The 24,972-nt window shown below is 37.4% G+C and overlaps 2 protein-coding genes across 2 annotated transcripts in view; both read right to left on the bottom strand.

The window, feature by feature from the left end:
- The window catches only part of ppp2r5a (protein phosphatase 2, regulatory subunit B', alpha isoform), a 92,812-nt gene extending 90,989 nt beyond the window's left edge, over positions 1-1,823 (bottom strand). The window contains exon 1 of the mRNA XM_062034778.1: positions 801-1,823. Within this exon, the coding sequence (XP_061890762.1) occupies positions 801-948 (148 nt within the window). The 5' untranslated portion in view covers positions 949-1,823. The remainder of the gene's footprint in view (positions 1-800) is intronic.
- A 3,139-nt stretch (positions 1,824-4,962) lies between these two features.
- dtl (denticleless E3 ubiquitin protein ligase homolog (Drosophila)) overlaps positions 4,963-24,972 on the bottom strand; it is a 29,177-nt gene continuing 9,167 nt past the window's right edge. The window contains exons 6-15 of the mRNA XM_062035104.1: positions 21,946-22,011; positions 21,756-21,871; positions 21,610-21,683; positions 21,430-21,536; positions 21,242-21,346; positions 17,525-17,637; positions 17,369-17,458; positions 11,618-11,741; positions 10,947-11,542; positions 4,963-5,443 (exon numbers count right to left, since the gene is read on the bottom strand). Coding sequence (XP_061891088.1) covers positions 5,378-5,443; positions 10,947-11,542; positions 11,618-11,741; positions 17,369-17,458; positions 17,525-17,637; positions 21,242-21,346; positions 21,430-21,536; positions 21,610-21,683; positions 21,756-21,871; positions 21,946-22,011 — 1,457 coding nt within the window. The 3' untranslated portion in view covers positions 4,963-5,377. The remainder of the gene's footprint in view (positions 5,444-10,946; positions 11,543-11,617; positions 11,742-17,368; positions 17,459-17,524; positions 17,638-21,241; positions 21,347-21,429; positions 21,537-21,609; positions 21,684-21,755; positions 21,872-21,945; positions 22,012-24,972) is intronic.

Below are 24,972 nucleotides of genomic sequence, written 5' to 3'. Positions count from 1 at the left end.
ATTAATGGTGAATATGTTCCCCATACTTAAGTGTTACCATATTTTTTTTACTGGTGCACAAAATGAACCGTGCATGAACATCACCTTGTTCAAACAACAAAACCAACACAGTGCATAAACTCACAACAAATTACACACCTGCAAATCAGTCTGACTTCTGCTGTTGTCTTATCCGTAATACGCCGATAGGGAGAAGTCTTTATTTACATGATGAGTCGGGTGTGTTTTGACCTCCGCCGAACCCCTGAGCCCGACTCACTGAACCCCTAGGGTTCGATCGAACCCAGGTTAAGAACCACTGATCTAATCCATTACTATTCTTAAAGAAGGTGAGAAACACTATAGATATCTCCTTCACCTAAACAAGTCCTCAATGAAGGTAAAGTGGTGTTAAATGCTCTTTTATAAGCATTTTGCTTTCTTTTTCTGAATTAACCAAAACAATTTCTCATTATGTCTGAATTTAGAGCTACCTTTGCACAAAAAAGGACCTCCGTCAACATCATGCCTGACTCATCGTGTTGTCACTTTTCACTTGATGCCGGTTTGCTGTTCATTCAGGTTGCATACTAAGGACTTGCCAGTTGTACTCGAAGAGTCCAGGTGAGTTCCTGAAATAACTATGACTGACAACCCCAACGCAACAGGTGGCCATTGTCTTCTGTTACAAGGCCTGCCAACTTGAGATCCTAAAGTTTTTGACAGACTCAACAGTGGAAGGCAGGAGATGATACAGTGTAAAGTGTCCATACCTCCTGGTGGCCTACTTAAAGCCAACCAGACCCCCATCATCCTCTTACCTTTTAGCTGGGGCAGAGACGAAAGCTCCACCGGAACGATCTGAGCCCTGTACTGAGACGAGCTGGGGGATCTTCTCTGCTTCTGGGCCTTCCTCACGGACTTTTTCGTAAATCCGTCCACTTTCTCGGCTGCGGAGATGGCCGACATTTTGATGCAAGGAGTCGACCAACAAAAATATATATATATGTGCCTGATTTGAAGACGATCTGTCCGTATCCCTTTCCTTCGTCAGATTTTTTAGAAAAACTCCTCCTCGGTGCGTTCGCATCCGCACACACAAAAAAAAATGTGGGGCAACCTGCGTGACTTGACGCTCCGTCTTCTGTCAAAACTGCGACTGTTCACTCGGCGTGATCCGGCATTGTGCGTCGGCGGTGGGGGTTAGGCTGTTTGCAGGGGCTGCATCTTGCGGGCGGATCAGCGTTTTCTGGGAGTAATCTTCGACACACATAGCACATAAGCCCGACTCGACACAACCCTTTAACCCAACGAGTCACTCGCCGATAAAAAAAACACACAATATTCTACTTTTTAGCTGGATCCTTGAGCGAAGCCTAGGCAAAGTTGTTCGGCTGCGTGCGGCTAAGCTCGGTACTCTACGGCGGGGCTAGCAGCTAACACCGACCTAGCTTCACTAGCTGCTAGCATTAGCTGACGTTACTACCACACTTTGCTACACCGTCAAAAAGTAGTGGCTCCATGCGAAACCGTGTGACTCTTCGTATAAGCGAAAATACTAAAAAAAAAATGGTGTCGTTTCGACCGTCGCTGAGTAGTTCAAAGCCCCTCTACGCCTCTATACTCCATTAAAAAAAAAAAAGTTAGCCGCGTGATCCGCCGTGTGTTAGTTACATTCCCTGCCGAAATCCCCACATGTATAATCTAAAACAACTCCCTGCATGTAGGAAATATTTTTTCAAATGTGTCGGGGGGGAAGCCGTAAAACAACAACCCCCAGCACCGCCGTTTTTGTGTCGTTCTCTTCCGACTTGCTGCTGTTAGGTGGAATGGGACTGCCTGACGGGTTTTTTTTTTTGTTGGTTTTTTTGACTGACATGTCCAGGAGCCAATCACGGGAGAGGATGTTCAAAACAGGAAACTTTTTTAACCAATAGGATAACAGCAAGCCCCAACACGTGACATGGGAAAACAAATATGACAGTTGCGCCAGAAACTACTGTATGTGATTTGTTGTGGTGTTTGGGTCTGTGGGACCCGTTTTCATTTTTTTATTAAAAGAAAAATGATCAAATGATACAATTAATTAATTTTTCAAACTGAGACTCACTGACTTTGGCTCATTTTCTGTGAAGAACATATATCAGAATACATATTTAATGACCACACACCATCATATTTACCAATATATATATATATATATATATATATATATATATATATATATATATATATATATATATATATATATATATATATATATATATATAAATTTTGTGGAATAGCCTTCATTTCTAAGAACAAGAATAGACTGTCGAGTTTCAGATGAAAGTTCTCTTTTTCTGGCCATTTTGAGCGTTTAATTGACCCCACAAATGTGATGCTCCAGAAACTCAATCTGCTCAAAGGAAGGTCAGTTTTGTAGCTTCTGTAACGAGCTAAACTGTTTTCAGATGTGTGAACATGATTGCACAAGGGTTTTCTAATTATCAATTAGCCTTCTGAGTCAATGAGCAAACACATTGTACCTTTAGAACACTGGAGTGATAGTTGCTGGAAATGGGCCTCTATACACCTATGTAGACATTGCACCAAAAACCAGACATTTGCAGCTAGAATAGTCATTTACCACATTATCAATGTATAGAGTGTATTTCTTTCAAGTTAAGATTAGTTTAAAGTTATCTTCATTGAAAAGTACAGTGCTTTTCCTTCAAAAATAAGGACATTTCAATGTGACCCCAAACTTTTGAACGGTAGTGTACACACACATGACACTCTACTCATTGTTGTATTTGAAAGTGCAATGCTTTGCAGCCAGTAGCACAGCCTTTGAAGGAGCAAAGGTGTGGGCAGCATCTGTGAAATTTAATTTGCAGGAAAGGAGTGAGTTTAGGGTTGAATTGTCCATCCTCGTTCTATTCCCTGTCACTATCTTTCTAACCATGCTCAACACCCTCTCTGATGACTTGCAAGCGTACTTCTTCTTACTCGTCGTCGCCATGACTGTCTCTTCTTCGTTCTTCTGCTTCGTCTCCTTCTTGTTGTGTGTGCAGTCGTGCACGCTCCAAAAGCCGTAGATGTTATAACGTGACTGGGCCGGCACACTGTTTATATGGACGAAAAGCGGACGTGAAGACAGGCTGTCCTCACTCAGGTCCGCACGGACCTGGAGGGGGCGTGCCTTGTTGTCCGGCTGGAAAGCGGGAGAAATTCGGGAGAATGTTTGTCCCGGGAGATTTTCGGGAGAGGCACTGAAATTCGGGAGTCTCCCGGAAAATTCGGGAGGGTTGGCAAGTATGCACACCATACACCCCCACCCTACACATTGCTATTACATATAAGATGTTCTGTGTACCGCACGCACCCACACACACACACAGCAGGCCTAGACAGGAGGAGGACAGAGTGTAGGTACACAGAACATCAGAGGGTCAAATGTGCGAGAAAATGAGAGCAGACAGTGTTGACAAACAATGTTGCAACCTTGTGTGGGAACCGCAGGTGCAGAAACACAAAAGAAGAATCCCTGTGGGATGCAGAAACTGGCAGAGAAACGTTCATATTGTTGTTACTCAGCCAGCGTTTGTGGGTCTGATGGACCCGTTGCATTTTGTGGCTTTTAAGGCCTCACAATCAAACACTTTTATGTTAAAATACTGAACAGATGTTTGTTGGGATAAGGTAAACATCTGTTCAGTATTTTAACATAAAAGTGTTTGATTGTGAGGCATTAAAAGTCACAAAATGCAACGGGTCCATCAGACCCACAAACGCTGGCTGAGTAACAACAATATGAACATTACACAAAGGTTAATATATAATACACTTATTTTATGATTATTTTAAAAATAATTATTTAACTAAAAGGAATAATGTTCTGTATTCATTGTCAGGTTTTCCTCCTATATTAGTTTTTTATTATCCAACTACAACAGAGGTGTCAAACTCATTTTCATTGAGGGCCACAACTCCAGTATGGCTGCCTTCAGTATATAAACAGAGAATATAAATGAATTTAAATGTATAATCCCCTCGTAATATTTAACAGTTCCCTATGCATTTGATTATTATATTTTTTGAACGTACAAATTGATGGATAACTTGCTTTGAAATCATAAGTCAAGGTCACAAGCAGATACTTGTAACTTTTTTTTTTTTTTTTACAAAAAATTGTAATACAGTATATGATACTGTATACATTTGACGCATGATCCTATATTAAAGTTTAAAATATATGCGATATTTACCTTTTTTTCTGTCAAAATTGAAAGCCCCCAAAAATATTAAAAAGATGAAGTACTTAATTTTTTTATCATTTTATTTAGTTATTATTTATTTAAAAATTATATAGTGGAGGTTTATGTGGTTTATCCGTTATATAGCGCTCAATACCGGGGTAGAGTGGAATATACGTCAGGTCAGGAAAAAACACAGGCTATTTCATCCCTACAAGCCTGTTTCGCAGGTTTCTCTGCTCTTCAGGGGATTTTATATTATAAAAATTGTATAATAGCAGATCGTGCGGCAATCATTTACATATCCCGACATATCATTTTATTTATTAATTATTTATTTACAAATATATAGTCAAGGTTTATGTGGTTTATCCGTTATATAGTGCTCAATACCGGGGTAGAGTGAAATATATTTTATAATATAAAATCCAGGGGATTTTATATTATAAAAATGTTATAATGTAAAATCCAGGGGATTTTATAATATCGGATCATGCGACAAATATATGCAGTATTTTATAATATGAAATCCTCTGAAGAGCAGAGAAACCTGCGAAACAGGCTTGTAGGGGTGAAATAGCCTCTGTGTTTTTTCCTGACCTAGCGTATATTTAAAAATATATATTTTTTAACTTCGACTCATTACTTTACAGGCTTTTGCGGGCTACATCAAATGACGTTTTATTAAAAATGATTCTTTTGTGACAGTTGTACAAACAAGAAGCCGTGATACGCTCAGTACAAGTTGAAATATATCTTCAATTTAATAAAAAAATCTGTGCACTCATAAACAAAGCAAGCACATGCTATTTTGTACATATTAACAACTTGAGCATTTCCTCAGAAACAAAAAAAAAGAAGAAACTGTTCAATAAAAGCTGATATTTTACAAAGACTTCTTTTCTTAAAAGGTAGAGCTTTTGAACTCGTTTTTTCTCCCCGTCTTTGACAACTTGACACAAATTGGGGAAGCTGTGTAAAATGAAAACATCTCAAATTTGTCCGGTTACAGTAAAACTACCAAAAAATTAGTTCAACTTCTCATTAAAAACACGTGGGAAGCAGGAACTGTGACCATAACATGTAAATGTGACTAATAGTTGTCCATTCTGACAGTAGTTTGTGGATTAAAATGACAACGCTACAAGGTCGCCGTGACGTCACTCCGTGTGTCTCCTGGTGAAATAGGAAGATATTTTTTTCATACTTGGTGGCGAGCTGATTGTCTGAAAAAGAAGAAGAGGTAGAATACATGTTACAAAAGGCTTTGCTGGACTTGACTTCCTTTGCTGTATCACCAACTCTCACAAAAGACTTGATTTTCTTGACTGGCAGCATATTTAGCATGCCTGCATGAGACGTCTGCTGTTAACAGGAGGAAACAAGCCAAAGGAAATGGCAGATGGTTCTCTCTAATAGCACACGTCAAACTGCTGTCTCATGCATATTCGAGGTGGTTGTGGACTCCACCCTTTGCGGCAGGGGTGTCAAACTCTTTTTCATTCAATTACGGCTGCTGTTGGTGACATTGAATTAAATATATATGTTTTATAAACACATGATAGCCTCATTGCACATTTGCCTGTACATTTGACATTTATATTATCTACTGACAGATTGATGGATACATTGTTTTGAAATCATGAGTCAGATATTTAAGTATTTTTGAATACACCACCCAAAAATGCCCATATGTAACACCATAGGCCCATAATTTGTTTTGCTCCGCAGGCCCATAATTTTAGAGGTGTGCGAGCCCATATTTTGTAGCCTCACAGACTCAAATTGTGTTGGGCGGTAGGCCCATAATTTTGGGAGCGTGCGCCAGCCCATATTTTGTAGCCTCACAGATCTATATTTTGTTGGTCCTGCAGGCCCATAATATCTGCTCTCACAGGCCCATATTTTTGGGTGTGTGCAAGCCCTTATATTGTAGCCTCTCAGATCCATATTTTGTTGGTCCTGCAGGCCCATAATATCTGGTCTCACAGGCCCATTTTTTGGGGGGGGGTGTAAGCCCATATTTTGTAGCCTCGCAGGTCCATATTTTGTTGGTCAGCAGGCCCATATTTTTGAGGGTGTGCAAGCCCATATTTTGTAGCCTCGCAGATCCACATTTTTGGTGGTGTGCAAGCCCATATTTTGTAACCTCACAGACTCAAATTTTGTTGGGCTGTAGGCCCAGTATTTTGGGGGGCGTGCGCCAGCCCATATTTTGTAGCCTCGCAGATCCATATTTTGTTGGTCCCACAGGCCCATAATATCTGGTCTCACAGGCCCATATTCTTGAGGGTGTGCAATAAGGCTGAAACGACGCGTCGACGTAGTCGACGTCATCGGTTACGTAAATACGTCGACGCCGTTTTTGTGCGTCGACGCGTCGCATAATGACGTCACACTACCGTCATGGCGAAGCGCAAAGCAGACGATCAAAGAAGACGATGCGAGCGGTGCGAGCGAGGGGGGAAAAGCATGCCAAAAGTGGTCAAAAGTGTGGGAGTATTTCAATAAACGGCCTAATAATGTTGTTGTATGCACACTGTGTCGAGCGGAAATGGCCTATCATAGCAGCACAACGGCTATGAACGAACATTTGAAAGAAAACCATCAACTAGTCAATCGTCCGCGCGAGCATACGTTGTCATCATTACACAAAAACATGAATGTGTCATTTGTATCTGCTAGGGGTGTAACGGTACGTGTTTTGTATTGAACCGTTTCGGTACGGGGCTTTCGGTTCGGTACGGGGGTGTACCGAACGAGTTTCTAAGCTAAAGTCTTAGCAAGCTGCTTTGCTCCGTCTGCCTCTGTCTCAGCACGCAGCATTGTCCCACCCACACAACCATCTGATTGGTACACACGCAGCATTGTCCCACCCACACAACCATCTGATTGGTACACACGAAGCATTATCAGCCAATCAGCAGTGCGTATTCAGAGCGCATGTAGTCAGCGCTTCAGCGTGGAGCAGATAGGTGTTTAGCAGGTGAGCATCAGGCAGCGGACTCTCCCCAAATGATAATAAACACCTCCCAGTCAACTACTAGTAACTAGTATGAGCCCGTTGACCTTCTAGAAACTTAAACTGCAGCTCAGCTCACTCGCAATCCTGGTTTGAGGTGAAGGCTAATTAGCTCTCAGTTCCAGCCACATCGACCCCTTCTGAGCGCCTATTTTCAGCTGCTGGGAATATTGTAAATAAGAAAAGAACCAAAGCATGTAGACATGCTAACCTTTCTTCATTACAACTGTTAGTCACTCACTGGAATGAGTAGAATTGGTTATTGTGTACTGTGTTGGACTGGATGTTTATTTTGCACATTTTAAAAGCAATACTTAATGTTTACAGTGCTCCAGAATATTTAGATTGGCACTTTTTTGTATTGGATGTTTATCTTTATTTTTGCACATTTTAGCAAATAAGCAATACTTTCACTTTTGTTGAAATGTTTACACTGTTGTTACAGAATATTTCGTTTTGCACTTTTTTGTATTGGATGTTTATCTTTATTTTTGCACATTTTAAAGCAAAATAAGCAATACTTTTACTTTTGAAATGCTTATACTATTGCAGAATATTAAGATTTGCACTGGATGTTGACTCTTATATTTGCACATTAAAAAGCAAATAAGCTACTTTTAATTTTGTTAAATTTTAAAAGTTTTAAATGTTTACATTGTTACAGAATATTTAGTCATGTTGTTGTCAATGTTGACTGGGTGGCCATACTTCTTTTTTTTTGTAAATAAAAGCCATGCCTTTTGAAAAAACGGGCCTACATTTATTTTTTCATCTTCATTTTGAATAAAAAAATAATCGGTAAAAGGAAAAATAATCTATAGATTAATCGAAAAAAAAAAATCTATAGATTAACCGATTAATCGAAAAAATAATCTATAGATTAATCGATAGAAAAATAATCGTTAGCTGCAGCCTTAGTGTGCAAGCCCATATATTGTAGCCTCTCAGATCCATATTTTGTTCGTCCTGCAGGCCCATAATATCTGGTCTCACAGGCCCATATTTTTGGGGGTGTGAAGCCCATATTTTTGGGGGTGTGCAAGCCCATATTTTGTAGCCGCGCAGATCCATATTTTGTTGGTCAGCAGGCCCATATTTTTGAGGGTGTGCAAGCCCATATTTTGTAGCCGCGCAGATCCATATTTTGTTGGTCAGCAGGCCCATATTTTTGAGGGTGTGCAAGCCCATATTTTGTTGCCTCGCAGATCCATATTTTTGGTGGTGTGCAAGCCCATATTTTGTAGCCTAACAGACTCAAATTTTGTTGGGCGGTAGGCCCATAATTTTGGGAGCGTGCGCCAGCTCATATTTTGTAGCCTCGCAGATCCATATTTTGTTGGTCCTGCAGGCCCATAATATCTGCTCTCACAGGCCCATATTTTTGGGAGTGTGCAAGCCCATATATTGTAGCCTCTCAGATCCATATTTTGTTGTTCCTGCAGGCCCATAATATCTGGTCTCACAGGCCCATATTTTTGGGGGTGTGCAAGCCCATATTTTTGGGGGTGTGCAAGCCCATATTTTGTAGCCTAGCAGATCCATATTTTGTTGGTCAGCAGGCCCATATTTTTGAGGGTGTGCAAGCCACTATTTTGTAGCCTCGCAGATCCATATTTTTGGTGGTGTGCAAGCCCATATTTTGTAGCCTCACAGACTCAAATTTTGTTGGGCTGTAGGCCCGTATTTTTGGGGGTGTGCGCCAGCCCATATTTTGTTGGTCCTGCAGGCCCATATCTGGTCTCACAAGCCCATATTTTTGGGAGTGTGCAAGCCCATATATTGTAGCCTCTCAGATCCATATTTTGTTCGGTCCTGCAGGCCCATAATATCTGGTCTCACAGGCCCATATTTTTGGGTGTGTGCAAGCCCATATTTTGTAGCCTCGCAGATCCATATTTTTTGGGGTGTGCAAGCCCATATTTTGTAGCCTCGCAGGTCCATATTTTGTTGGTCAGCAGGCCAATATTTTTGAGGGTGTGCAAGCCCATATTTTGTAGCCTCGCAGATCCATATTTTTTGGGGTGTGCAAGCCCATATTTTGTAGCCTAGCAGATCCATATTTTGTTGGTCAGCAGGCCCATATTTTTGAGGGTGTGCAAGCCACTATTTTGTAGCCTCGCAGATCCACATTTTTGGTGGTGTGCAAGCCCATATTTTGTAACCTCACAGACTCAAATTTTGTTGGGCTGTAGGCCCAGTATTTTGGGGGGCGTGCGCCAGCCCATATTTTGTAGCCTCGCAGATCCATATTTTTGGTGGTGTGCAAGCCCATATTTTGTAGCCTAACAGACTCAAATTTTGTTGGGCGGTAGGCCCATAATTTTGGGAGCGTGCGCCAGCTCATATTTTGTAGCCTCGCAGATCCATATTTTGTTGTTCCTGCAGGCCCATAATATCTGGTCTCACAGGCCCATATTTTTGGGGGTGTGCAAGCCCATATTTTGTAGCCTAGCAGATCCATATTTTGTTGGTCAGCAGGCCCATATTTTTGAGGGTGTGCAAGCCACTATTTTGTAGCCTCGCAGATCCATATTTTTGGTGGTGTGCAAGCCCATATTTTGTAGCCTCACAGACTCAAATTTTGTTGGGCTGTAGGCCCGTATTTTTGGGGGTGTGCGCCAGCCCATATTTTGTTGGTCCTGCAGGCCCATATCTGGTCTCACAAGCCCATATTTTTGGGAGTGTGCAAGCCCATATATTGTAGCCTCTCAGATCCATATTTTGTTGGTCCTGCAGGCCCATAATATCTGGTCTCACAGGCCCATATTTTTGGGTGTGTGCAAGCCCATATTTTGTAGCCTCGCAGATCCATATTTTTTGGGGTGTGCAAGCCCATATTTCGTAGCCTCGCAGGTCCATATTTTGTTGGTCAGCAGGCCCATATTTTTGAGGGTGTGTAAGCCCATATTTTGTAGCCTCGCAGATCCACATTTTTGGTGGTGTGCAAGCCCATATTTTGTAACCTCACAGACTCAAATTTTGTTGGGCTGTAGGCCCAGTATTTTTGGGGGTGTGCGCCAGCCCATATTTTGTAGCCTCGCAGATCCATATTTTGTTGGTCCCGCAGGCCCATAATATCTGGTCTCACAGGCCCATATTCTTGGGGGTGTGCAAGCCCATATATTGTAGCCTCTCAGATCCATATTTTGTTTGTCCTGCAGGCCGTTAATAACAGGTCTCACAGGCCCATATTTTTAGAGGCGTGCCAGCCCATATTTTGTAGCCTCATAGATACAAATGTTGTTGGTCTGTAGGCCCATATTTTTGGGGGCGTGCGCCAGCCCATATTTTGTAGCCATATTTTGTAGGTTTGGTGGTAGCGGGGGGGGTGTATATTGTAGCGTCCCGGAAGAGTTAGTGCTGCAAGGGGTTCTGGGTATTTGTTCTGTTGTGTTTATGTTGTGTTACGGTGCGGATGTACTCCCGAAATGTGTTTGTCATTCTTGTTTGGTGTGGGTTCACAGTGTGGCGCATATTTGTAACAGTGTTAAAGTTGTTTATACGGCCACCCTCAGTGTGACCTGTGTGGCTGTCTCCCGGGAAAATCGGGAGGGTTGGCAAGTATGGATGAAAGTGACGTCTTGGTGAAGATTGATGATTACAAATTTTTAGGTGTATTTTTTTTTTGTAATGCCTGGCAGGTGATCGACTGACACACCCTCCGCGATCGACGTAATGTGCACACCTGGTGTAAAGAAAGTGCTTACCGGGGAGGCTGGCGTCTTGGCTGCTTGTTTCTTCCCAGCACTGGGACTCTTGGGACTGTTTGGACTCCCTCTCATCTTCTGTCCCATCACTGACAGCCAGTCCGTCACTGGTGGACACTGATTCTCCTTGCCAGTCTCTTCCGACACAGCAGTGGGACCGACCCCCTCCAGCGGACTCTCCTGAGCCGGCCAGCAGACGCCCGACGAGCCCCGGCTCCTCTTGGCAACGCGGAAGACTTCCGCCACACACTCGCACTCCTCTGCGTCATCACAGCCGTCGGGCGAGTCCGCCTCCAGCCTACGCTTGGCTCGCCGCGCCGTGGGTGAGGTGCAGCCCGCCGGGTTCTGAGGACGCGGGCTGAGGACCTTACGCGGCAGAGGGCTGCGCTGGCCGGGAGACAGCCATGTTTGGATCGAACGTGGTGTTCTCTGACAAATACCACCATTCGCATCCACCGTAGGTGAGTTGGTGCTGGAGGGCCGAGGCAAGGCGGCGCCACTCGGAGCACAGGCGGCCAGCTGCGGGGAAACCAGGACTCCGATGCTCTCCGCCCTCTTGTCCTTAGCGGGGGTCGTCTCCGTGGCGTGTGGAGGTTCTAAATAGAAAATAAATATTCACACTCACACTTTTAACTTATAAAATCAATCTACTTTACGTTAATTGCCCTTACTGTGCGGACTCTTGGCACGGGCCCAGCCTACAAGATTGGCCCCGCCCACTGCCGACTGAGCTCCGTCCATTTCCCGATGAAGGCGCCAGATGCGGACAGTGTGGTCATCGGAGCAGGAAGCAATCTGATTCATTGGGAACAAAGGGCCTTCATCAACGCTATTCAACTGGTGTCCTGGGGGCCAAATCTGGCGCCATAGCGGCCCCCAAGTTGAGTTCAAAATTTGAGAGGAAAAACGTTTTTTGTAGCAAATTCCTAAAAACATTAGAGTGCTCCTGTTGTGTCGAGGAACATGGACCACTGTAAACACTTTGGCAGATCCTCGTAACCTTGCTCGCGAAAAGAACACTGGGGTCCAAACTTGCGATTTACATAACTGAGGTGTTCCTCAAGGCACCCCTTTAAAGGCCTACTGAAAGCCACTACTACCGACCACGCAGTCTGATAGTTTATATATCAATGATGAAATCTTAACATTATAACACATGCCAATACGGCCGGGTTAACTTATAAAGTGACATTTTAAATTTGCCGCTAAACTTCCGGTTCGAAACGCCTCTGAGGATGACGTATGCGCGTGACGTAGACCGGGGAACACGGGTATGCCTTCCACATTGAAGCCAACATGAAAAAGCTCTGTTTTCATTTCATAATTCCACAGTATTCTGGACATCTGTGTTCGTGAATCTGTTGCAATCATGTTCATTGCATTATGGAGAAAGAAGCTGAGCAAGCAAAGAAGAAAGTTGTCGGTGCGAAATGGACGTATTTTTCGAACGTAGTCAGCAACAACAGTACACAGCCGGCGCTTCTTTGTTTACATTCCCGAAAGATGCAGTCAAGATGGAAGAACTCGGATAACAGAGACTCTAACCAGGAGGACTTTTGACTTCGATACGCAGACGCCTGTAGAGAACTGGGACAACACAGACTCTTACCAGGATTACTTTGATTTGGATGACAAAGACGCAGACGTGCTACTGTGAGTATGCAGCTTTGGCTTCTAAACATTTGATCGCTTGACCGTATGTGCGCAACTTTTTTTTGCGTATGTACGTAACTTTTTTTAAATATATAAGCTTTATGAACCTTGGGTTAGGTGAACGGTCTTTTGGGCTGAGTGATTGTGTGTGTTGATCAGGTGTTTGAATTGTATTGGCGTGTTCTATGGAGCTACGAGCTAGCATAGGAGCTAGGAGCTAGCATAACAAACACGCAGGTGTTTTTATGCAGGATTAATTTGTGGCATATTAAATATAAGCCTGGTTGTGTTGTGGCTAATAGAGTAAATATATGTCTTGTGTTTATTTACTGTTGTAGTCATTCCCAGCTGAATACCAGGTACCGTGAGTATGCAGCCTTGGCTGCTAAACATTTGATAGCTTGACCGTATGTGCGCGTCACGTACGTAACTTTTTAAAAATATATGAGCTTTATGAACCTTGGGTTAGGTAAACGGTCTTTTGGGCTGAGTGATTGTGTGTGTTGATCAGGTGTTTGAATTGTATTGGCGTGTTCTATGGAGCTAGGAGCTAGCATAGGAGCTAGGAGCTAGCATAACAAACACGCAGGTGTTTTTATGCAGGATCAATTTGTGGCATATTAAATATAAGCCTGGTTGTGTTGTGGCTAATAGAGTATATATATGTCTTGTGTTTATTTACTGTTGTAGTCATTCCCAGCTGAATATCAGGTCACCCCCGGCTCTCACAGCATCTTCCCTATCTGAATAGCTTCAACTCCCCACTAGTCCTTCACTTGCACTTTACTCATCCACAAATCTTTCATCCTCGCTCAAATTAATGGGGAAATTGTCGCTTTCTCGGTCCGAATCTCTCTCACTTCATGCGGCCATCATTGTAAACAATAGGGAACTTTGCGTATATGTTCAACTGACTACGTCACGCTACTTCCGGTAGGTGCAAGCCTTTTTTTTATCAGATACCAAAAGTTGCAATCTTTATCGTCGTTGTTCTATACTAAATCCTTTCAGCAAAAATATGGCAATATCGCGAAATGATCAAGTATGACACATAGAATAGATCTGCTATCCCCTTTTAAATAAAAAAAATTCATTTCAGTAGGCCTTTAAGTCCTCTCTTAGTTACAATCTGTTTTCTTAATGCTATTTATGTAACTAAGGTGTTGCTGTAGCTTGTTTACTTCAGATTCAGTCAGTAGCCATTTGTTCAACTTCTTTATTTACTGTATTTTCTTGACTATAAGCAAAAGGCATCGAAGCTTAGGGAAGGCTATGCAGAACGAGACTAAAACTGAACTGGCTACAAAGTAAACTAAAACAGAATGCTGGACGACAGCAAAGACTTACTGTGGAGCCAAGACGGCGTCCACAATGTACATCCGAACATGACATGACAATCAACAATGTCCCCACAAAGACGGATACAAACAACTGAAATATTCTTGATTGCTAAAACAAAGTACAAACCCCGTTTCCATATGAGTTGGGAAATTGTGTTAGATGTAAATATAAACGGAATACAATGATTTGCAAATCCTTTTCAACCCATATTCAGTTGAATGCACTACAAAGACAAGATATTTGATGTTCAAACTCATAAATAATAATTAACTTAGAATTTCATGGCTGCAACACGTGCCAAAGTAGTTGGGAAAGGGCATGTTCACCACTGTGTTACATGGCCTTTCCTTTTAACAACACTCAGTAAAGGTTTGGGAACTGAGGAGACACATTTTTGAAGCTTCTCAGGTGGAATTCTTTCCCATTCTTGCTTGATGTACAGCTTAAGTTGTTCAACAGTCCGGGGGTCTCCCTTGTGCTATTTTAGGTGCCACACATTTTCAATGGGAGACAGGTCTGGACTACAGGCAGGCCAGTCTAGTACCCGCACTCTTTTACTATGAAGACATGTTGATGTAACACGTGGCTTGGCATTGTCTTGCTGAAATAAGCAGGGGCGTCCATGGTAACGTTGCTTGGATGGCAACATATGTTGCTCCAAAACTTGTATGTACCTTTCAGCATTAATGGCGCCTTCACAGATGTGTAAGTTACCCATGTCTTGGGCACTAATACACCCCCATACCATCACACATGCTGGCTTTTACACTTTGCGCCTATAACAATCCGGATGGTTCTTTTCCTCTTTGGTCCGGAGGACACGACGTCCACAGTTTCCAAAAACAATTTGAAATGTGGACTCGTCAGACCACAGAACACTTTTCCACTTTGTATCAGTCCATCTTAGGTGAGTTCAGGCCCAGCGAAGCCGACGCCGTTTCTGGGTGTTGTTGATAAACGGTTTTCGCCTGGGATAGGAGAGTTTTAACTTGCACTTACAGATGTAGCGACCAACTGTAGTTACTGACAGTGGGTTTCTGAAGTGTTCCTGAGCCCATGTGGTGATATCCTTTACACACTGATGTCGCTTGTTGATGCAGTACAGCCTGAGGGATCCAAGGTCACGGGCTTAGCTGCTTACGTGCAGTGATTTCTCCAGATTCTCTGAACCCTTTGATGATATTACGGAGCGTAGATGGTGAAATCCCTAAATTCCTTGCAATAGCTGCTTGAGAGATGTTGTTCTTACACTGTTCGACAATTTGCTCACGCATTTGTTGACAAAGTGGTGACCCTCGCCCCATCCTTGTTTGTGAATGACTGAGCATTTCATGGAATCTACTTTTATACCCAATCATGGCACCCACCTAGGGATGATACTCGAAACCGGTTTTCACGGTTGTTCGATAAGAAAAGAACCGAGTCCTCGGACTCTAATCCCTTTTTAAAAACCGGTACCCGTTATCGAGACCACTATAGTAAAGAAAAAGAGTTGGTTCTATATTCGAACCCCTCGGAACGAATCCCGTCCCGACCAGAAATGCTCCGTGTGACATCACAAGAAATGGCGTCACGTAGCTCGGTCATTAAGCACAGATAGCGAAAGCAGGAAAAAAATGGACGGGAAAAAGCGCTCCAAGGTGTAATAAAGTTCAAACCAAAAGCTATAATCCAATGAATAACTTTACTGGGAGATTTGAGCAGACTACAAACACATGACGAACACTTTTACGACCAACCGGAAACATAGCAACGCACCTCCTTTACGGCAGCTGTCGCAACGTTCTTATAGCAACCGCAGCACATATATATATACACAACATATCTCCCTTTTTTAACTTTTGTTTTTCTTTCCTTGTAAACAAAACAAAATCACACTTTATATGTGTTGTCTGTCTAATTATAAATAATGCAGACGAGGCGTGTTGGCTGAGTTCTTGACGTTTACTTTCACGGGTGGCGACATGCAACAACACTTTTCGGGGCTACCACGCATGCTCGTCACTCCCGTTGCATGATGGGTAGTGTAGTTGTTATATTCCCTAGCTCATAACATCTTTCCCCCTATAAAGAAATAATGTTAACTCAATAAAGTGTATTTCTTTTTTTAGCTTTAACTTTTCATTTTTTAGCATTGTAACCACATTTGCAAACAACTTTTCTATTCATAGAATTTTCTTTCAATAAAGAAATAAAGTGCAAAAATGTCAAAGCATCATAACAAACAGTTATGTCAAATAGCAGCAGAATAGCACTTTGTGGAGAGCTGTATTATTTCCAGTTTTGTGCCCAAGGGACTGATTTTATTTAACACTATATTATTATTTATACACCTATAGTGATCACAGAGACAGGTTGTTTTTGTGTTACTGTATATATTTGTTTTTCTGAAAAATCCCACTTAATATACTTTGGGTAACAACAGTCAATATTTTTTTTTTATTTTTTTTTAGGGGGGCAACAGTCAATATTTATTCATTTTTTAGATTAAATTGTTTTCTTATATAATAAAAGTGAGCTTTTGTTAAACCAAATATTGTGTGTTTTTTCCCATATACAACAACCTATCTGGACTCAATAAGAGAATCGATAAGGAATCGGTTCGATAAGAGGATTCGATAATAGACTCGAACTCGATAATTTCTTATCAAACATCATCCCTACACCCACCTGTTCCCAATTAGCCTGTTCACCTGTGGGATGTTCCAAATAAGTGTTTGATGAGCATTCCTCAACTTTATCAGTATTTATTGCCACCTTTCCCAACTTCTTTGTCACGTGTTGCTGGCATCAAATTCTAAAGTTAATTATTATTTGCAAAAAAAAAAAAGTTTATCAGTTTGAACATCAAATATGTTGTCTTTGTAGCATATTCAACTGAATATGGCTTGAAAAGGATTTGCAAATCATTGTATTCCGTTTATATTTACATCTAACACAATTTCCCAACTCATATGGAAACGGGGTTTGTAGCTTGTTTACTTCTGATGCAGCCAGTAGTCATTTGTTGAACTTCTTTAGTTATACTAGTGGTGTTCCTCAAGGTTCCATTTCAGGTCCTGTCTTTATCATCATTTGGGCTATTTTCAACTGCTGTCCCGCAAGTTCACTTCAAAAAACTTGTGAGAAAGACACATTTTGGCAGCAGATTTTAAAAACACGAGAGTGCTGTCATGGAGATGATCTTTGACTAGCTTCTTTGCAGAAGGTCCTTAAAAACAGCAGAGCACAAAATAAACAGGCTAAAGTCAAACGTCTACTCTAGAGGACACTGGTTCTCCGGGATATACAAAATAAGACTAAAGTTCAAGCATCCTGTCCTTGGTTTTTATGGAAATGTGGCCAGCAAAACAACGGCGTTAAATATCCCAGTCCTAAATGAAGCGACTTGTGAATGTTTGCAAGCCTAAAGGGTCCAATCATCTGACCTTAGTGAAGTCTGTCGGGCACCAAGCAACAGACGTCACCTCCTCGCTGTGGCCTTGGAGCATCGTCGGGGCGTACGTGGGATCAGAGATCTGCAATGAACCAACGCTGGTTTGGAATCGTGGCAAACGAGGCCTCCATTTCCTATTGTGACGTACCTTCCAGATGTATGTGTTGTTGTCACTGGAGCCGCTGGCCAAGAACTGGTCATCTGGGCTAATTGTGGATTTGATGTAAAAAGATGAGTTTTGGTGGCCACTGAACACTGCCTCTGTGGAGGGAAACAGGAATGAGGATCCTTATCTTCTTATATAATGTGGTTTTTGGACTATTACAATATAATGTTATTTTTAGTAAAAGAAGATGTTTTTTTTCTTGTAAAATATGATGAAATAATTCTGGCAAAGTATGTTTTTTCTAGTAAAATAAATGTTTTTTTCTAGTAAAATAAGACCCCCTTTCCTGGATTTTTTCTACTATTATAAGACTTTTTTGTGATAAAATTCAGGATTTTTTTTGTAGTAAAATGTTGATGTTTTTGTCATAAAATTCTGGGGTTTTTTTGTAGTAAAATGTTGATGTTTTTGTTATAAAATTCTGATTTTTTTTTATTATAACATTTTAAAGTTTTTATTATAAAGGTCAGATTTTTTTGGTATTAAATTGTTGATGTTTTTGTTATAAAATTCAGGTTTTGTTTTTGTTAATTTAGATGATTTGTTGTAAAATTCAGATTTTTTTGTAGTAAAATGTTGATGTTTTTGTCATAAAATTCTGGGGGGGTTTTTTGTAGTTAAATGTTGATGTTTTTGTTATAAAATTCAGATATTATTTTATTATAACATTTTAAAGTTTTTATTATAAAGGTCAGATTTTTTTGGTATTAAATTGTTGATGTTTTTGTTATAAAATTCAGATTTTGTTTTTGTTAATTTAGATGATTTGTTGTAAAATTCAGATTTTTTTGTAGTAAAATTTTGATGTTTTTGTTATAAAAATCATATTATTTTGTAGTAAAATTTTGATGTTTTGTTATAAAATTCAGATTTTTTTGAAGTAAAATTTTTATGTTTCTGTTATAAAATTCAGATTTTTTTGTAGTAAAATGTAGATGATTTGTTATGAAAAGAAAACATTTTTGCAGTAAAATGTTGATGTTTTTGTTATAAAAATGAGATCTTTTTTGTAGTAAAATGATGATGTTTTTGCTATAAAAATATGATCTTTTTTTGTAGTAACATTTTGATGTTTTTGTTATAAAAGTCAGAAGTTTTTTGTAGTAAAATGGTGATGTTTTTGTTATAAAATTCCGATTTATTTTTAAATACAATTTTAAAGATTTTGTTATAAAGTTCAGATTTTTTTGGTATTAAAATGTTGATGTTTTTGTTATAAAACTCAGATCTTTTTTGGTATTAAAATTTAGATGATTTGTTGTAAAATTCAGATTTTTTTGGAGTAAAATGTTGATGTTTTTGTTATAAAAATCATACTTTCTTGTAGTAAAATGTTGATGTTTTTGTTATAAAATTCAGATTTTTTTTAAATACAATTTTAAAGATTTTGTTATAAAGTTCAGATTTTTTTGGTATTAAAATGTTGATGTTTTTGTTATAAAACTCAGATCTTTTTTGGTATTAAAATTTAGATGATTTGTTGTAAAATTCAGATTTTTTTGGAGTAAAATTTTGATGTTTTTGTTATAAAAATCATACTTTCTTGTAGTAAAATGTTGATGTTTTGTTATAAAAATCAGATTTGATCTGAAACAGTTTTAGCGAGAACACAGCTGCATAACAAATACTGTATTGCTCTTGTAAACAGTACCTTGTTTTACCTGACTTATTTTTAATAGGACACAACTTCATAGCCCCACCTAGTGATAAGCATGGGTAAAATACTGTATATAGTCTGGGAGTTAGCCAGCGCTTCCATCAAGGGAGTATACTGTAGTGGTCAAAGAAAAGGTTGAATTACAAAACAATTAACATTTAGAGAATAAAGCTGTTTTTTAGGAAAATTTGGGAGATGCTTTTAGACAAAAAAGTATTAATTTTAAAAGAGTACATACAATGTTTTTCTCTAGTATAATAACACTTTGTTTGAAGTAAAATTTTAAAACCAATTCTTACTAAATTTTCAGTGTTGCTCAGAAATGTATTTGGTAGTGAAAGTTTTCAGGGAGAATGTTTTTGTTGTTGTTATACAAACAAAAATGTTTTTTCCCTGAATTTTTTTTTCTTGGAAAATATTCCCCCCCACCCAGTATTCTGGTAATACATTTTTCTAATAAAATAAGCTCCGTTTTTACTGGTAAGTGTTTTTTAATAGCTAAATGTTTTTCTATACTATAAAAACGTTTTTTTTCTAGTTAAATTTAGATGTTTCCGAGTAAATATGTGACATTTTGGGCAAATGTCTTTTCCAGATAATGTTATTTTTAGTAAAATAAGATGTTTTTTTCCTTGTAAAATATGATTAGAAAATTCTGGTAAAAAGTTTTTTTCCGGCAAACTATGTTTTTTGTAGTAAAATAAATGTTTTTTTTCTAGTAAAATAAGACCCCCTTTCCTGGATTTTTTTTACTATTATAAGACTTTTTTGGGATAAAATTCAGGATTTTTTTGTATAGTAAAATGTTGATGTTTTTGTCATAAAATTATGGGGTTTTTGTAGTAAAATGTTGATATTTTTGTTATAAAATTCAGATTAATTTTTTAAATAAAATTTAAAAGTTTTTGTTATAAAGTTCAGATTTTTTTGGTATTCAAATTTTGATGTTTTTGTTATAAAATTCAGATTTATTTTTTTTTCATTAAGATGATTTGTTGTAAATAAGATTTTTTTTTCAGTAAAATTTTGATGTCTTTGTTATAAAATTCATATTTTTTTGTAGTAAAATTTCGATGTTTTGTTATAAAATTCAGATTTTTTGTAGTAAAATTTTGATGTTTCTGTTACAGAATTCAGATTTTTTTGTAGTAAAATTATGTATTTGTTATAAAAATCAGATCTTTTTTTGTAGTAACATTTTGATGTCTTTGTTATAAAATTCAGATGTTTTTTGTCGTAAAATGTTGACGTTGTTATAAAATTCAGAGTATTTTTTTTTATAGAAAATTTTAAAGTTTTTGTTATAAAGTTCAGATTTTTTGGTATTAAAATTTTGATGTTTTTGTTATAAAACTCAGACTTGTTTTGGTATTAAAATTTAGATGATTTGTTGTAAAATTCAGATTTTTTTGGTATTAAAATTTTGATGTTTTTGTTATAAAACTCAGATTTGTTTTGGTATTAAAATTTAGATGATTTGTTGTAAAATTCAGATTTTTTTGTAGTAAAATTTTGTTGTTTTTGTGATAACATTTAGATTTTTTTGTAGTAAAATGTTGTTTGTTATAAAATTCAGATTTTTTTTGTAGTAAAATTTTGATGTTTCTGTTATAAAATTCTGATTTGTTTTGTAGTAAAATTTTGATGATTTGTTTTGAAATTCAGATTTTTTGTAGTAAAATGTTGTTGTTTTTGTTATAAAAATCTGATCTTTTTTGTAGTAAAATTATGTTTTTGTTATAAAAAAAATCAGATCTTTTTTTGCGTAACATTTTGATGTTTTTGTTATAAAATTCAGATGCTTTTTGTAGTAAAATGTTGATGTTTTTGTTATAAAAATCAGATCTTTTTGTAGTAAAATGTTGATGTTTTTGTTATAAAAATCAGATCTTTTTTGTCGTAACATTTTGATGTTTTTGTTATATAATTCAGATTTTTTTTCTCCGAATAAAACAAACAAGAAAGAAAAAATTGTTCCTCGTAAAATTACATTTTCCATGAATTTCCTAAAGACACCTCCCTACATTGTGAGGTTTGCTTACCTGGGCTACTTTTCACTCCACTGACATTGAACATGTAAATGCTGTCGTCAGTGCAGTTGCACATGACGTTGGATCTTGTGGAGTCCAACACGAGTCCGGAATAACCTGCAAATACAAGCACAATAACACCAGTCACTATTGGTATGCACTAGTCTACGTTTCCGGCGAGTAAAAGGTGCAAAACTAACCCAGACGCACGCGCATGGAAGAGCCAGGATACGGGAACGTCTGCAGGGGTACTGGATCGTGATGGTGCACTGTGTAGTTTTTCCTCAAGTCCCACATTTTAACAACACTTCAAAGATGGAATAAAAGTTTGTTTAGAAGTGCATTTTAAAAAGAACTTTAGTTAGCGCACAAGTCTTTACCCATCTACAGCGCCAGAAGAGATGAGCGTGTGCTGATCTCGAAATAAAACCACAGTGACACTTTGCTGGGTGTCCTGCAAAACACATTTCAAAATAAGACTGGTCTCCAGTTGGCTAAAGGGCGGTCAGTTGTCGAGGGAACTCACCACACTCGGAGCCATTCCACGAGTGCTGAGTCGTCGCTTCTTGGTTTTGGACGGGGGGTTCGCGTCTGCTTTGTTGTGAGCGCCGCGGATCTGTTTTACCGGTTTGTAGAAACCATCTGAAAAGGAGACCACGTATGAATATTGTGTGCCTGCAAAGGGAGGAAGTTGGAATCAAAGTTCAAATTGGGACCTCTTTTGCTGCACCGTGTATCCCAGACTAGAATATTTCCATCTCTTGCACCGGTACAGAACACAGCTGTAAGAAGGTAAACAAACTCATCATTAATATACATGCTTCTGGCAAACTAGGTTTTTTGTAGTAAAATAAATGTTTATTCTCGCAAAATAAGACCACCTTTCCTGGATTTTTTTCTACTATTATAAGACTTTTTTTGTTGTAAAATTCTGATTTTTTTTTGTAGTAAAATGTTAATGTTTTTGTTATAAAATTCAGATAGTTTTTTTGTAGTAAAATGTTATTGTTTTTGTTATAAAATTCAGATTTTTTTTTGTAGTAAAACGATGTTTTTGTTCTAAAATTCAGATTTTTTTTGTAGTAAAATTTTGATGATTTGTTATAAAATTCAGATTTTATTTTTTGTAGTAAAATTTTGATGATTTGTTATAAAATTCAGATTTTTTTGTAGTAAAATGTTAATGTTTTTGTTCTAAAATTCAGTTGGTTTTTTTTGTAGTAAAATGTTGACGTTTCTGTTTTAAAATTCAGATTTTTTTTGTAGTCAAATGTTAATGTTTTTGTTATAAACTTCAGATTTTTTTTTTGTAGAAAATGTTTAATGTTTTTGTTATAAAATTCAGATTTTTTTGTAAAATTGTGATGTTTTTGTTATAAAAATCTGATCTTTTTTGTAGTAACATTTTGATGTTTTTATTATAAAATTCAGATTTTTTTTGTAGTAAAATGTTGACGATTTTGTTATAAAATTCAGATTTTTTGTAGTAAAATGTTGATGTTTTTGTTATAAAATTCAGATTTTTTTTTAGTAAAATTTTTTTATGATTTGTTATAAAATTCAGATTTTTTGTAGTAAAATTGTGATGTTTTTGTTATAAAAATCTGATCTTTTTGGAGTAACATTTTGATGTTTTTGTTATAAAATTCAGATTTTTTTTGTAATAAAATGTCGGCGTTTTTGTTATAAAATTCAGATTTTTTTGTAGTGAAATGATGTTTTTGTTATAAAATTCAGATTTTTTTTTGTAGTAAAATTTTTAAATGATTTGTTATAAAATTCAGATTTTTTTTCGTAGTAAAATGTTAATGTTTTTGTTAAAAAATTCAGATTTGTTTTGTAAAATTGTGATGTTTTGTTACAAAAATCAGATTTTTTTTGTAGTAACATTTTGATGTTTTTGTTATAAAGTTCAGATTTTTTTGTAGTAAAATGTTAATGTTTTTGTTAAAAAATTCAGATTTGTTTTGTAAAATTGTGATGTTTTGTTACAAAAATCAGATTTTTTTTGTAGTAACATTTTGATGTTTTTGTTATAAAATTCAGATTTTTTTGTAGTAAAATGTTGACGTTTTTGTTATAAAATTCAGGTTTTTTTGATGATAAAATGTTGATGTTTTTGTTATAAAATTCTAATTTTCCCCCCGAATAAAACAAACAAAAAAAAGTCGATTGTTACATTGTTATGTCATTGACTGCAACCAGCAGAGGCCTTGTGGATTCAGGAGTCATCAGTTTGCGGCCTGAAGAACTGTTCTCCATCAAACACACCATCAGCAGCTTCTATTTCAATGTTATATTATTCCAAAACGTGTTATTCTTTGGAAGGCACAACATGTTTTAGAATGATACCATCATGTGTATCACAAAATGTTTTTTTTTTTTTTTTTTTTTTTTTTTAAATTGGAGTTGGACAAAATGTAAAAAACTGATTGGTTAGCTGCTGCATGCTGTCAATCATCGAGCAGCGCCAGAAATCCAATCAATGAGCTTGTGGGCGGTCTAAAGAGACAAGCTTCAGTCTGAGTGGCGATTTTCCGCCTGGCACAAGTTTTTGACTTGTCTCCATTCAATTTTTTGAAGGTGGAAAAATGCAGGAGACATGTTCCCCCTCCCAAATCATGGCCATGCTTACTTCCATCATGCATGCACCAAAATGACACATTTTCTCTCCAACACAGAGGTGTCAAAGTCCTTTTCACTGAGGGCCACATGGCAGTTATTTTTGGCCACAGATGGCTGCTTCTAACAGTGAACACTATTATGACACTTTTTTTTAATGCATTTTATTAGTAGATTTTTTTTTGGAGTAACATTTTGATGTTTTTGTTATAAAATACAGATTTTTTTTTTGTAGTAGAATGTTGACGTTTCTGTTATAAAATTCAGATTTTTTTTTTGTAGTAAAATGTTAATGTTTTTGTTATAAAAAATAGATATTTTTTGTAGTAACATTTTGATGTTTTTGTTATAAAATGCAGATTTTTTTGTAATAAAATGTTGACGTTTTTGTTATAAAATTCAGATTTTTTTTGGAGTAAAAGTTCGATGTTTTTTTTGTAAAATTCAGATTTTTTTTTGTGGTAGAATTTTGATGATTTGTCTTAAAATTCAGATTTTTTTTGGAGTAAAATTTAAATGATTTGTTAAAAAATTCTGATTTTTTTGTAATTAACATGTTTAACATGTTAATGTTTTTGTTATAAAATTCAGATTTTTTTTTGTAGTAAAATTGTGATGTTTTTGTTATAAAAATCTGATCTTTTGGAGGAACATTTTGATGTTTTCGTTATAAAATTCAGATTTTTTTGTAGTAAAATTTTGATGATTTGTTATAAAATTCAGATTTTTTTTTTTGTAGAAAAATGTTAATGTTTTTGTTATAAAATTCTGATTTTTTTTTGTAAAATTGTAATGTTTTTGTTACACTACCGCTGTGTTCATGGGGGGAAAAAAGGCAGCTCAGTTGCCAGAATTTGACATGGTTTTTTTACTGTAAATAAAACAGTAAAAGTTTGGCACTTGAGCTGCCAGTTTGTTTTTTTGATTTTTACCGCAAATCAACAACTGCAGATTTTTTGGTGTATTACTGTGGTACTTTCACTTTAATGCCAATACGACACCACAATTTAATACAGTAAAAAAAAAAAAGTACAGTTTTTTTCATCTAAAGAAAAATGCTGTAAAAACCACAGTAAATTTCACAATTTTCCCATTGAATCTATTGCTACTTTTACATTTCA

Source organism: Entelurus aequoreus, linkage group LG23, assembly GCF_033978785.1.
Source record: "Entelurus aequoreus isolate RoL-2023_Sb linkage group LG23, RoL_Eaeq_v1.1, whole genome shotgun sequence".
Lineage (NCBI taxonomy): Eukaryota > Metazoa > Chordata > Actinopteri > Syngnathiformes > Syngnathidae > Entelurus > Entelurus aequoreus.
Note: the sequence above shows the minus strand (reverse complement) of the source record. Positions and strands in the feature narration are given on the sequence as shown.